The sequence below is a fragment of the Trifolium pratense genome, linkage group LG3, assembly GCF_020283565.1.
Source record: "Trifolium pratense cultivar HEN17-A07 linkage group LG3, ARS_RC_1.1, whole genome shotgun sequence".
Taxonomy (NCBI): Eukaryota; Viridiplantae; Streptophyta; class Magnoliopsida; order Fabales; family Fabaceae; genus Trifolium; species Trifolium pratense.
In genome coordinates this window covers 29,259,153-29,274,882 of record NC_060061.1, presented here as the reverse complement: position 1 = coordinate 29,274,882, position 15,730 = coordinate 29,259,153, and the positions used below count along the sequence as shown (strand labels likewise).

The window sequence follows — 15,730 nt, the reverse complement described above, 5'->3', positions numbered from 1 at the left end:
GAATGGATTTTCTTGATGAAATTCGTTCCTAAGGTTCTTGTTGTGTTTAACATGCTTGTAACATGATTAATGAACGGAAATATTTGCTAAAAACGAGTTTTCTAATGGATTAAACTCAAGAACTTAGTGTTCTTGAGAGTTTTGATGAAATGGTGTAAATCCTTACTTTTTCGATGTTAACGATGTAGATCGGGAAAACTAACCGTCCTTTTATGCTTAAACATGTTTGTTACACTTGTATATGAACTTATTTGGGATTTATAACATGAAAAATGGGATTTTTGGGTGATTTGGTGTAGAAATCGCAAGTTTTGAACTGTCCTGACAGGAAGGGTTCGCTCAGCGAACGTGTGGCGAACAGCTCGCCACAGCTCGCTGCAGCTCGCCATGAGCAGGGGACTTCCTGGTGAGGTTCGCCATGTCTCGCTGAGCCTTCGCTCAGCGAATAGTTCGCCGAAGCTCGCCAAAGCTCGCTATGAGCAGGTGACTTGCTGGTGAGGTTCGCCATGTCTCGCTAAGCCTTCGCTTATCGAAGGCCTCTGTTCCTGCAACTTTTTGTTGATGTTTTACAGTGCTTGTAGGCAATTGTAACTTGGTTTAATGGTATTCTTACATGATTGTTGATGCTTGTTGATGCTATAGCGATTGTTAATCATGTATGATGTTGTAAATGACGAATATTAAGGTTTTGTTAATCTTAATAATGACGTATGTTGGATAGTGTTCCACATAGTAAATGACGAGCTTTATGCTAAATAATTGTTGGTGGATTCATGAAAAACATATACATGCATTCATGAATTTTGTTGTTGTATATTGGATATTCCAATAAAGACGGATATCGGATTATATTTATCCGATAAAGACGAATATTAGAGGTGAGATACTCTAATAAAGACGAAACGGTACCACATGCATTAGATATGTCTAGGGTGACATTGCATGAAGTTGACGCATTAGAATGCATTAGGTTATGTGTACATTTATGTGATAAGTGATATGTGACACATACTTGGCTAATTGTGATAAATGATGATTGATGTTGGATATTCGATTATATGTGTTTATATACTTATAATTGAATGGTAGCTTGTTGATGAATATGCATGAATGTATGATATATGCATGATTATTGAAGAAGTGTTTAAGTACTCTTTTACTTGCACTTACATTTTGATTTTGTGATCTAACTCTCATGCTTTGTGTTATGTGCTGGACCGTTGGGGGTTCAGATTCTCAGGTTGAGGATCCCGATCAGAGTTAGAGGACTGTTCGTGCTCGTGCTTAGTGTAGCACTTTTTGGTGAGGAGTTTAGCCTAGACTACTCCTTTAGATATATTTGTATATCTCTTTTGATGGGTTGTATAGAGTTGCTCTGATTAGGTTTTACCGAGTCGGGTTATTCGTTTGAATTGTATTAAGCCCGTGATGGCATATTGAACTTTGCTAATATTATCTTTTGGGTTGTAAACATAATATCCTTTGTTGATATGGCCTAGAGCCTAGGGATATTGTGTGAACAATTATGACTATTATATGATATTCACTATGTTAATGATTCGCTTTTAATTCCGCTGTGCTAGCATGAAATTAATTATGCCGTGGTTTGTATTATTAACACGTGACGCCTAAATTTTCTTAAGTGTTTTATTTATTTATATTTAATAAATATGCGTTAAGGGGTTTGGGTGTTACATATTGCATGTGTCAAATGTTTTATTTGTCCAAAGGACAATGTCATGTCTCATTGGATAGGAAAGAGGTACATGAAAAGAATCCACATACTTTAGTAGATGGTTCGATCATGTGCACCATATAATATGTACTGCACCAGATGCACCATATGCTTATGGTATAAGTACCAAAATCTAATCTAGTGTTTGACACTAATTGACCTTCAAGAATATCCCTAAGTACCTTAAAAGGACTAAAGGACTATCTCTTGAAATAGGTAGATGGAAAAGGATCTTTGTAAATAAGTTACAATGATATTAGTTTCCAATCTGATACATTGTATTGAAATTCCAATTTATGTAAGAAAATAAACACTGTAAGCTATAAATAAGCTTCATAAAGTGTCTATTTCTATTACAAAGGTCAAGTATTTGATTTGGATCGTTTAGCTCAGGAGTTAGCTAAAACTATGTTTCCAGCATTGCGGATCTCATTAATCACATAAGTGATGATAATGATTTAATCTTGCGAATAAAGGAATAGATCTCACCAACGATTCAGATGCATATAGACAACTTTATATTTCGATAGAGATCGAAAGAGTAATTTTGAAGATATGTAAAACAATAACATAGGAAATACTTCCTTATCCACTAAAGTAGCATCTTGCTTAGAAGTTACTCGATGCTCATGCTAAACCGATAAATGTTAGATGAACATTTGATTGGCTTTAGTGCTAGTGGGAGATTGTTGGAGTAAGCCCTAAAAGCCAATCTATTTGATAATATTTGCTTTTGTATTGTGACTTGATTTATATATATAATAAGGCATTTCTTTATTATGTTTGTTTTGCAAAATAGTAAAGTCCCTAGAATAGTTAGTTCGTTAAATGGAACGTTAAGTATGACTTAATCGTGAGAGCCCATTAAACATGAGAACACTATTCTTAAAATATCCATAGTCGAGCTTTATTGTGAATTGGGATAACATTAAAGCATAGAGACTATTATGTTGGTAGACTGATGATCGCGTCTCACGGATCATAGATAAAGAGTTATCAAGTCTTCACATAGATATAAATGTTAAGGGTGACATTTATATCGGATTGACCCACCATGAGAATACTACATAGTATGTTATGAAATGTCATAAGATATTCTCATTGTGATAAATGGTGTATTCCACCCTCCGACCTGAAACCACTATGTACCATAGATGTAGGAGTGTAATGCTTTATTGCCATTCAAACGTTATCCGTAACAGGATGACTATAAAGTTGGTTGATGGGTATTCCACGAATCATGCTAAGGGACATGAGTGACCTAGATGGAATTTACCCCTCCTACATAACAGGAGATATGTCTATGGGCCCAATATTGAACTTAACAAGGGTGACGTACTATGCCTTGTGTTCAAATATAGACATAAGGGTAAAAGGGTAATTATACACAAGATATTTATCACGGAAAGGTTTGTCAGATCACGTGACATTCTTGTGACTTGGGTAGCAGTGATGTGTTGCTAGATACCGCTCACTGTTTATAATATTAAGATTAATATTATTGCCAGCGTCATAAGAACCTACAGGGTCACACACATAAGGACAGTTAAGACGGGAGAAATAAGTAAGACTTATTAGAAAGGGTGCGATTAGTAAAAGGTGGTTATTGGGCTTATGAAGACCAAAACCGTGTGACCCAATTGACCACACAAGAAACTCTATAAATAGAAGCTTGTGTAGTTCAATTGTCACACTACTCTTTCACAACCGAATTTCAGAGAATAACCCTATTTCTTTGAAACCCTAAACCGCACTCCCAAAAGCCTTCATCTTATAGCAGCTAGCACTGAAGATTGAAGGTAGCTGTTCGTGTGTACCGGCTAGAGGTGCTGCCATCGTGTGGTGCTTGTGATCGTTAACCAAAGCAAAGAGTTTGCTGTTTCTGTTTCGCCAAGGTAACAATTCCATCACTGATTCATTCCAAATTCGTAATGATCTAAGGAAAGGAAATCCGAAAATTTTAAATTCCGCTGCCTTCTATAAGTACGATTTCCCTTCAAAATAGCCTTAGAAAAACAATCGCAAAAAATATGATGCATGGTTTCAGCATCCTCCCCCACAAACATTGCATTTTGAGACAATATAACAACCTCTATGAGAGAGAAGATCATCCGTAGGTAATCTATCATGCATAATTCTCCACATCAAACAAGATTTAGAAGGAGGAATATCCTCACACCAAATAGTTTTGGCCCAAGGAATGTGTTGCCCTTTAGGCCTGTAAAACAAGTAAGCATCTTTAAAAGAAAGAACCCCACTATCAGAATGAATCCATCTCAACTCATCATTAGCTTTAGCAATGGGAATGGTGACAAAATTTAATAAAGGCACCAAATGAGGATTGATCGAAGTAATAGAGTGAGGAATAAGCCAATGGTCATTAGCAATAAAGTTAGCCGCCTTAGCCTGTAAATAAGCATGGGAATGTTGAGGAATATTCAAAAGGTCCACTAAGGGTCACCTACCCAAGAATCTGTCCAGAAATTAATCTGATCACCCTTGCCAAGTTGCCAACAAGTATTATTAGTAACATTAGATATATGATGCTTGATACCTGACCAAATTGAAGAAGAAATATGATAATCAATAATACCATAACTACGCATCACCCTAGCTCTGAGAAGGGACGCCCAATGATTAGAAGAGGTAAACAGCTCCCAGCACAACTTAAGATTTGCAGCTTCGTTAATATGTCTTAAAGAATGAAGACCAAGCCCTCCTTCATTGGTGGGAGTGCAAACTTTATTCCAAGCAACAGTAACTAATTTACGTTGATCTACATTACCACTCCAAATGAAATTTCTAATCCACCTGTCAACATCTTTCAAAAGACTAATAGGCCAAACATATATGATGAAACTATAGATCAACATTCCATGAATAATACTCTTCACAATTTGAACTCTTCCTGCAATGGATAAAAGAGAGGCTTTCCAAGCAGCTAATTTAGCTTTAATTCTATCCGCAATCGGTTGAAGATGGCAAACTTTAGGCTTTCCTTTAAAAATAGGCACACCAAGATAAATAAAAGGCAAAGTTCCAACAGAGAAACCCAACATATCAGCAATTCTATTAACTCTAGTGGCAGAAATAGAACCAACATAAAAAGTGGACTTAGATGGGTTAATGATTTGCCCAGAAGCTTCTCCATAACGTTGAAAAAGTCCCTTAAGAACATTAATATTAGCTTGAGATGCCCTGTAAAAAATCATAACATCGTCAGCATAAAGAATATGAGAGGGAACCGAATTACCACGAGTTCCAGGAATAAGCCGAAGAGTTCCATCATCAACAAGTTTTGAAATACTTCTGCTTAAAACTTCCTCTGCTAAACAAAAAAGAAGAGGAGATAGTGGATCCCCTTGACGAACCCCTCTTTTGCAAGTAAAGTAACCGGATGGCCGACCATTGATAACAATCGATAAACAAGCTGAATGAAGAATTACTTTGATCCAATTACAAAACACAGGACTAAAACCAAAATTGTGAAGCACTTTTAGGAGAAAGTCCTAGTCTAAAGTGTCAAAAGCCTTTCTAATATCAATCTTCATGGCAAGATTACCACCAAAAGTTTTGTTATTTAACATGTTAATAGCCTCCGAAGTTAAACTGATGCAATCAGAAATTTGTCTCCCAGGAATGAATCCTGTTTGATTTGAAGAAATAATGGTAGGAGCAACCGTAGCAAGTCGGTTTGCCAAGATTTTTGATATAATCTTGAATTTGAAGTTAGCAAGAGCAATAGGCCTAAAGTGATTAATAGCATCTGCATCAGGAGACTTAGGAATAAGAATCACATTATTAGAGTTATAGTTAGGAAGAATCCAACCACTAGAGAAAAATTGCAACACAGCCTTGTACACATCATTTGCAATTATGTCCCAAAAAATTTGATAAAAAACAGCTCCAAAACCATCTGGACCTAGAGCAAAATTATACTTTCAAACAAAAAATGGAAAAACAATAGTTAATTGAATTTACTTCAATTGTTTGGGTGTAGCATTTCTCCACCATTCAAGCAAAAGTTTAATTTTCATCCACTATAGATTTTCACAAAACTATATTGTAAACTGTAACACATTTCAATCATTCCCAAGACCAATCATTCCCAAGACAATAAGCTAAAAGGAAAATTCTAGCGTGACGTCAGAAAACTGGCTTCTTTGGTGAAGTTGCCACCGTGGCCGATGGAGAAGTTCAGTGGACTTAGTCAAATGACACATAGGATATGGTGCATACCACTTATCATATATCATATATTAATATTGCAAAATAAGTCCTCCCTCCTGTTATAAAACTATGTATAAACAATAGGAATAATAGGGAAGAATAAAGAGAAAGGGAGAAGAGAGAAGAATAACAGAGTCTGTATTATTCTTAAGTGTATGCTTTACATGATACATATGTTATATTTATAAGCAAATGTAATGAGCCAATAACATGGGCCTAGAACCTATATGGATATCCACTAAATATTCACAACACTCCCCCTTGGATGTCCATCGATGATATGTCTCATTAAAACCTTTACTAGAAAAAACCCAGTGGGAAAAAATTCTACTGAAGGAAAAAGAGTACAACATCTTTTGTGTTTGAACTGCCTCGTTAAAAACCTTACTAGGAAAACCCAACGGGATAAAACCATGGTTAAGGGAAAAAGAGTGCAGAACATATTTATGCCTCTTGATGACATGCGTCATTACATGAAAATAAGACTAATTTCAAGTGTTTTTAGAAGAATTGTAACCCATTTTATGGGGGAATAATGCACTAGTTTGAAGATATTTGCAAAGGAATAAAGTAGCTGAAGAATGCAGAAAAATAAGCCACTGTTCCTGTTTTCAGTGCCCCAGGCGAAATTCCTGTGCCTGGGGCGAAATTTTCCATCAGAAAACCTTCCTGTCTGCTTTTTTTCGCCACAGGCGAAAATTTCAGTGCCTGGGGCAAAAATTTCTATCAGAAAACCTTCCTACGGCTGTTTTGCCGCCCGGGGCAAAATTTCTGGTGCCTGGGGCGAAATTCCTGCAGTCTGCGGTGAAAATGCTTGTGCCTGGGGCGAAAATCTCATTTATTGACCCCCAGTTATAAAAGGAAGTTGCGGATCTGAGATTAGGGATCAAAAATTGACCTGAAAAACATCATTTTGGAGAACTTTTGAAGATCTAGGAGCTTGGAAGCAAGGATTCAAGTGTGGAAACACATCAAGATCATCTTGTAATCATGCTTTCTTTCATTTCTTTGATTGTAATGTCTTTTATCACTATGTGTAACTAAATTACCATGATTGATCCTTAGGGGATTCTTATTATTATTATTTCTCTTGAACTATGTGATTATCATATGTTATGATTAATGAATTACGAAGTTAGTTTCTTCAAGCATTCCTTGTTCTTAATGCTTTGCATAACTTTATCAATTGTGTAATGTTTTCAATTATTTGTTTTACTATGACGATAGGAATGAATGATCGATCTAGGAACGATTGATCAATTAACTTTCACTTAAGACATTTCGGATCGTTAATTGAGATTAAAGGATTAAAGGTTGTAAACCTCAATTGATCATAGATTACCTAAGACATTAGGGATCGATGATCAAGGGAGAGGATTATGTTACCAAGACATTGGGCATAATCATTTTTGATTTAATCTAATCGTGAAACTAAATTGAGTAAATTCGTAATCGTACATGAAATTACCAAGAGAAGTAGTAATTAGATGAACCGAAAGGATCAATCGCTTTTCTCCATTTGATTTGAAACCTAAGTTATTTTGTCAGTTTATGATCAAACTTGAACCAAACAAACCCCCCTTATTATATTTAAAATTATATGTTTAAGTATGAATTCAATTCGTGTTTGAATTGGAACAATCCCTGTGGAAAGAACGATTTTTATACTACTTGACGGCTATTTAGTACACTTGCTAAATTTCTATCAAGTTTTTGGCGCCGTTGTCGGGGATTGTTGATTGATTAAACAAGGCAATTGGACCATACTTAGTTCATTTTTTTTAGTTTTGTTTTGTTTGAAAAGAAAAATTTACAAAAAATAAGTTTAATTTTAGTGCAGTTGCTTCTAAAGGTATTTTCTATTGTTTATGCAAGGTAGGAAGGTAGTCCGTGAACTATACTTTGACCCGGAAATCGAGAAAACTGCAAGAGTAAACAAAAAGGCAGCCCGATTAGCTCGTGAAGCTGCTCGGTCTGCAAATATTGCAAATAACATAAGTGAAGAAGAGGTTTCTAGTCCAAAACATTCGGACAACAAACTTAACATCCATATCATGGCTGCTGATCCACCGCCTCCCTTGAGAACATTAGGTGATTACGACCAGAGAAACAATGGAGAGCTGGCTAATTTGGGATTTCAACCGAGAAACCCAGTGTCATTTGAAATAAAGAATTATGTGTTAAGTGCCCTCAAGGAAGACCAATTTTCGGGTTCAGAGTCACAAAAGTTCTATGAGGCATGTGATTATACCGACCCTCCTGGTGTTTCAGAATCTGCAAAGAGGTTAAGGCTTTTCAAGTATTCTCTAATTGGAAGAGCAAAAGATTGGTTGGACACTATACCACCAAATACCATCAACACTTGGCAAGAGCTGGAGGTAAAACTCTTAGAAAGATACTTTCCCATCCATAAGTACCATGAGAGAAGGCAAGACATAACAAGCTTTGAGCAAGGTGACTCTGAAACATTGTATGATGCATGGGAAAGATTTAAGCTGAGTTTGAAGAAATGTCCAAAGCATGGTATTGATAGTCATGCTCAAATGCAGCACTTTACTCAAGGATTGGGGCCTCAAACCAGGATGTTTTTGGATGCATCGACAGGTGGTTCTTTGAAGAATAAAAATGAGAATGAAGCTAGAGAGCTACTTGAAAATATGTCCCAGAATGAGTATAGAGTTCAAAATGACAGAGGTGCAAAGAAAAAGGGTGGTATGCTAGAGCTTGATACACAAACTGCTCTTCTAGCACAATCCACTTTGATGAATTCTCAAATGGCGGCTATGTTGAAACATTTCACCAACTCTTCCAATTCCCAAATGCAAGTAAGGGCAGCTCAAGATTTGAAGTGTGATTTTTGTGGGCAAGGCCATGTCAATGGTGAATGTTTTCCTGAAGGTTCGGAGGAAGCTAAATATTTAGCTAATTTCAAGAGGAGCACAACAAATCATGACCCGTATTCGAATACTTCCAAACTTTGGTTGGGGAGGAAATCAAGGGTCTTCTCAATCTCAACAACAATCATCTTCACAAAGTTCTCAACAAAGGAAACCGTCTCAACTGGAAGATACTCTTTCTCAATTTATCAAGGTGACTCAAGGAAATTTTGAAGCAATGAAGATTAGCCAAGACCAACTGAAAGCTAACCAAGATATTGCTAACAAGAATCATGAAGCTTCGATTAAAAACCTTGAAAATCAAATGGGTCAATTGTCAAGACAATTTTCGGCTACTCAAAATAATGGCTTTGAAGGTTCTACAAAAGACAACCCAAGAAATGAAACTTGCAAGGCGATCAACTTGAGAAGTAGAGTGGTTCCTTCACCGGAGGTCGAGATGAAGAAAAAAAGTGAGTCGAGTGAAGAGGGAGTGAAAGAAAAGAGAGAAGAAAAAAATGAGAATGAGGGTGAAGTTGAAAAAGAATGTGGAGTAGAAAATGAGCTTGAAGGTGAGATAGAAGAAGTAGTCGAAAATGAGAGAGAGAAAAAAATTCAAAAAGAGAGTGATGAGAAGTTAGTTGAAAAGAACCACACTTTGAAGAAAGGTCAAAGCTAAGAAGAGAAGGATAGCAACAAAGGGCAAAACACTTCATTCCATGCCAAGTTGTCATATCCGCGAAAGAAGAAGATTAAGGATAAAGAGCACCAACACTTCAAAAATTTCATGAAAATGCTTCATAGTCTCCAAGCGAATATTCCTTTTGCAGAGGCTTTGGAACAAATGCCCATATATGCGAAATTTATGAAGGAGCTTTTGACAAAGAAGCGAAAACCTCTTGATGATGAGACGATAGACATGACCGAAGAGTGTAGTGCAATAATTCAAAAGAAGCTTCCATAAAAGAAGAAGGATCCGGGAAGTTTCACCATTCCATGCTCTATTGAAAACTTACATGTTAGAAGAGCTTTATGTGACTTGGGTGCAAGCATCAATTTGATGCCCTTGTCTATGATGAAGCGCATCCCGGGTGCCGTGGCTAAACCGACAAAGATGCAATTATCTCTTGCCGACTGGTCAATTACCTACCCACATGGAATTTTACAAGATGTTTTGGTAAGATGTGCTGAATTTGTATTCCCGGCTGATTTCGTGATTCTAGATATGGAGGAGGATGCTGAAGTTCCTCTCTTGTTGGGAAGACCATTCTTAGCCACCGGAAGGGCTCTAATTGACGTTGAGATGGGTGAGCTCATGTTTCGTCTAGACAATGAACAAGTATGCTTCAAGGTGTTTGAAGCAACAAAGTTTTGTGGAGTGGTACCCGAATGTTTCAAGGTGAATGTAGCAAAGGATGTGAGAGAAGAAGAATGGGATCATGAAATTGAACTTTTTCTTCAACAATTGGATGAGTGCCAAGTAGCGGAAACGCTAAAAGTGGAGGAGACATTGCTAGTGGAGGAAGAGTTTGAGCCAAGTCCTCCGGGGTTGCAAGAACTTCCTCCTAATTGGAAGAATGTATTCTTGGGAGAAGATTCAAAGCAACCGGTCATACTTAGTAGCTTGCTTACTCCTTTGGAAGATGACCATGTTAAATAATTGGAGAATGATTATGACACTTCGGCTTGGAATTTTAATGGTATAATCCCTGCCTTTTGCTTGCACAAGGTGTATAAGGAGGAAGAAGTCAATCTGGGTGTGGATGCTTGTAAAATTGTTATTCCTCCATTGGAAGGTTTTGTAAAGAAAGAAGTGATGAAGCTAGTTGAAACCGTCATGATGAGTTTTAGGAAAAAGAGTGCAGATGATTCTAAGGAAGGTCCAAAAGGAGCACGAAAGAAGAAAAGAAAGAAAGGGAGGAATAAGCAGATAAACATCATTCGCCGTCCAAAAATAGTGAAATCATTGCTTGTTGATCAGAATAATTCTCGGTTGAAGAAAGAGCAAAAGAGGAGTTGGGGTGAAACAAGTCTGAAATATCCTCCCTAATTTGAAGTCATGGACCGTCAAGCTATTGACGTTAAAAGAACGCTGCTTGGGAGGCAACCCAAGGTTTTATTCACTAAACAATGTTTTTCTTTGTTTTGGTTATGGTTGTTATCAAAAAAATTCACCGTCATATGATGTGGTAACTTCCTGTTATCAACATTTTGCAACGTCTGACGTGGTAACTGTCTGTTATCAACATATTGTGTCTCCTGCGACATCTGATGTAGTAACTAGTTGTTATCAAAAATGTGGATAACAACCGGTTACCACATCAGATGCCGAAGGAGACACAATATGTTGATAACAGGCAGTTACCACATTAGGCGTTGCAAAATGTTGATAACAGGAAGTTACCACATCATATGTCGATGCAAAATTTTGATAGCAGACAATTACTCCATCAGATGCCAGTGCAGATGCATTATGTTGATAACAATCAGTTATCACCTCAGATGTCGACACAATATGTTGATAACGTCAGTTACCACATCCAACACCGACAATATATGTTGATAACAGTCAATTACCACATCAGGTGCCGACATAAACACAATATGTTGATAATAGTCAGTTATCACATCATATGGCAACACAATATATTGATAACAGACAATTACCACATCTGACTGCACTGCAATATGTTGATAACAACCATGTACAATTTTGCATGGGCATCTGATATGGTAACTGTTTGTTATCAACATTTTGCATCAGCGTCTGAGGTGGCAACTGCATGTTCTCAACATATTGCATATGTGCCTGTAGCTGATGTTGTAATTGTCTGTTATCAAAATTTTGCATTGGCATATGATGTGGCAACTACTTGTTATCAAGTGAAATCTGGCACGCAGTGAACACAATGCTGCACAAGATGCTATAGCACACGTTGCAGCAAGACAGTCGCAGAACACAGTAAATAAATAAATAAATTGCAGAACAATAAATAAGACAGGTAATTGTTAACCCAGTTCAGTGCAACGTCACCTACTCTGGGGGATACCAATCCAGGAATGAATCCACTATAATAGCTCTAGTTCAAAGCCCTCGACCAACACCCGATACTTGACTTATCACCTAGACACTACCCGTGCAATCCTACCTAAGAACCTCTTAGATAATGAGACCCCGTCCCAAATTCCCTCTAACAACACGTACTATGTTGCTGTCAATAATAACGATAAGGATGGAGACACTCTCCTAGAAACTAGACCACACTCTTGCTTAAAAGCTTATGAGTGAATCACACAAACTAACTCCGTGCTTAAAAGCTTAGGAGCAGCTTACAACAAACAACACAAACCCAGTCCTAAACTTGCATCAAAAACGATACAAGAAAGGCTCACAAAAGACACACAACCTAAACCTTAAAAACGCACGCTTTATGAAAGACAAGGTTTAGAATACACGAGTAGAATAGCTTGAGGCTTCACATATTTATAGTCTTCAATTGTCTTGATGGGCAAGCTAGGTCTTCAGACAAATACAGCTGTGAGAATTGCGGCCCAACCCTATATTAATTTCAAAAATATAATTTGTTTGTTTCATGTTGTACCAAACAAAAAAAAAACGCCAAAAATATAATATAATTATATTTTTGTTTTAAATAACTTTCCTTTGACCGACTTCAATAAAACTTGCTGAGTAAGGCTCGTCTTGCCTAGACGCACGTGCCTGAATATATAATTGAAGCAAATCTTGACTCAGATTTGAAATAAAAATTCTGCACGAAAACAGAGCTTCAGTATGCTGCACTATAATGCTACAGCATCTCAGTCCAGCATCTGGCTGGTTGGCTTTTGCAAAATGTAGCCAATCAAAACACCAACCATCTCCCCCTTTGGCAAATTTTGGCTAAAACAACCTTAGGCCAGTGCATAGAGAGATACAGTCTAAGCTTTCCTTCGAGTCAACATAAGCACACAACTAGGAAAGAAAGTAGAACGATGCTAAGCTATTTAAACTTTCCTTCGAGTCAACATACGCACACAACTAGGAAAGAGAGTAAATAAATTCATCAGATGAATAGATAGCTAGCACGTAAGCATCAGAGGCATGCAACAGCGGAACATAACACATCTTAGCCTCAAAGTACAGACAGAGAGAAATAAACTCTCACATAGTGGATTCAAGATCGGAGAAATAAACTCCTTAAAATTTAAGCAACGCCACAGAGAATAGGAAAAATAAATTCCTATATAAGCATGCATATTAAAAGTAGTAGAAAAATAAATTCTACCTACTCCCCCTCAAAATATGCATAGACTTCACTCCCCCTCAAAATATGCATATCACATAAAACATGCTATACTAGATGCTATAGCATTCTTCATCACATCATGCACATAAACACATTTTACTCCCCCTTTTTAGCCATAAATTCTGACAAATAGGAGCATAGAATAGGAGCAAAACAAGGAACCATAGAATACCAAGTAGCACAAAGTCACAGGATGTCAGAACATAAGGAACCACATAGTACATGTTACAAACCATAAGGGCTAAGCCTTCAAAAAATAACATCCAAAATAAGAAAAAGTTACAGAAGGAAACAGATCATATTGAGGGACTTTCATCAGAGGCCATCTCCTCTTCTACAGTGTCACCACCTGCAAGATCATCATCATGAGAAGCGCCATGGGACGGACCAACTCCATCCTCATTTGCCTGTGACTGATCAAGCTCCAAGGCTTGGATTACACCATCTACCAGCTCCTTCTTCTCACCTAGCATATTACTAACCTCCCTGAGATTAGCAATCATCTGTCTCTTGGTCATACCTACAGCTGGTGTCTTCAAAGATGCTACAGCAATGTCTGCAGCATGTTTCCCTTCCAATAATCTAAAATCCATGGTTAAGGCTGAGGGTCTAGAGACAAGCACATCAGAGTTAGTGCAGATGTCAGGATGTTGAGACAAGATAATACCACAGATCAAAGTGGGAAAGGCTATTGGCATTTTTACAGCAGTGGAAGAGCCATGGAGAATTGTTGCATTAAAAATATGAGTGCCATAATCAAAGTCAGTACTGGTACCTACGGCATAGATAAATTTGGCCAAACCTGTAGCTACACTGTTGGAGTGTATAGTGGGGACCCAGTTGGCCGCACCAATTTTGTTCAGCAGAGCATATTTTGTAGTTAATTTTGCAGCAGATAGTTTTCCAGCTCTTGGCCACATTCTTACTTTGTCACCAGTTATAGTCTTGCACACCTCATTCATAGATATCTTCAATTCAGGTGCAGGAACATCACTTCTTCCCAGATGTTCATTGATGATGGCTGGTGAGAAATCAACACATTTGCCTCTTACATACACCTTTAAGTATTCAGGGCTTAAAGGGTCATCACAGTCAGCTGGGATGTTTACTAAGAATTCTCTAGTCAACTTATCATAGCATTTACCCAACTCAGATACAGTTTTCATCAGCCCTGCCTCCTCTATAAGATTCACAATGTCTTGACATTTCAAGAAGTCTTCATTAAGGTTTCTTTCAATGGCTATTCTTCTTTTCACCACAAATTTCCACCTGTCAACATTCTCAACACAATGAAAGGAGACATTATCAATTGGTACAGATGGGACATTAGGAGCCATCCTTTTTCTCTTGGCAGACTTCTGAGGAGATGCTGCAGGAGATGCTTCAGCATCTTGATCTTCCTCATAATCAGAGTCACTATAAGAGACAGTTTTTCTCTTCACAGTCTTCTTCTTACTTTCAGAGGGTACAGTTACCTTACTCCACCGTTTCTTAGGTCCAATTTTAGTTTTGGTGGCTTCAGAAGGAGTGGCTATATCCTTTCCTGTATTACTTCTCAGCCTCCTAGATATACCAGCCCTAGGAGTACTCTTGAATTGGAGGCTTTCAACATCAATTACATTTGCCTCACTTGTATCAGGCATACTTGCAGTTTTACCCTTATCCTGAGTAATGACATCAGCAGGGATGATGGTTTCAGTATCTTTTTCATTAACAGGGACCACAGGAGAGTTTGGTGAATCAGGAACCACAGTGGTGCTAACATCAACCTGTGCTGCAGATGCGGTAGCATCATTTGCAGCATCTTGTTCTGGAACTAATTTCTCACTAAAAATCATTTCAGACTCAGGATTGGCCTTAGTAGTAGCGCCAATATCATCAAAAATATCATCAGGCTTTTCCAAAGAGGGTTTCCCCAATTTCTCAGCAGTCCTAGGGTTTTCTAGACCTAGGTTTTCAGAACTTATATCAGACATCAAATTTTTCATACTACTTCCAGGTGCTCCAGCATTAACGTCCACATTTGACTTAATAGGACTATCAAGATATAGTTCACGCATCGTATGAACAACTTTAGGCGTAGTTTTAGATTTTGATTTCTTACCCGTTTTTGAAGCAGATGCGTCACGCGAAGTGAATTGACTTTTCTTTGGCGTTGGCTTCTTCGCTGAAATCTTCTTCCTCTTCGTTGTTTCCTCAGGAAAAATGGTTGAGATTGGATAGGCGATGGTGATTTGTTGAGGGAGAGAATCGTATGAGGGTGATATGGTGGTTTGTGGATGAAAAGTTTCGTCGTTTTTGGAAGGGGATGGAGTTTGAGAGCTTGACATGGCGGTTTTTGGAGGAAGGTTTCCAACAATGGAGTTTGAGAGGAGAAGTTGAGTAGTTGTTGAAGAGAGAGAATGGAGAGAGATAGTGTGATAGAGAAAATAGAAGGTTGTAGCGCGTGAAAAGAAGTTATGGAAGTTTTTGATTACTTCCCTTGATTTGCGTGCACCAATGAATGAAGTGGGGAGAAACACTTCAACTGCACGCCTTTTATGCTGTAACTGCTACAAATCTTCAAACAGGCAAATACCAAG

The 15,730-nt window shown here is 37.7% G+C and overlaps 2 protein-coding genes across 2 annotated transcripts; one reads left to right on the top strand and one right to left on the bottom strand.

The window, feature by feature from the left end:
• The first annotated feature begins 7,833 nt into the window (after positions 1–7,833).
• LOC123914922 lies at positions 7,834–9,805 on the top strand. The gene is made up of 3 exons (XM_045966083.1): positions 7,834–8,863; positions 8,964–9,314; positions 9,672–9,805. The coding sequence occupies exons 1-3, from the start codon at positions 7,834–7,836 to the stop codon at positions 9,803–9,805; spliced, it is 1,515 nt and encodes a 504-aa protein (XP_045822039.1).
• Positions 9,806–13,444: 3,639 nt separating this feature from the next.
• Positions 13,445–15,478, bottom strand: LOC123914921. Its single transcript, XM_045966081.1, has one exon. The coding sequence runs from the start codon at positions 15,476–15,478 to the stop codon at positions 13,445–13,447; it is 2,034 nt and encodes a 677-aa protein (XP_045822037.1).
• Between the last annotated feature and the right edge of the window lie 252 nt (positions 15,479–15,730).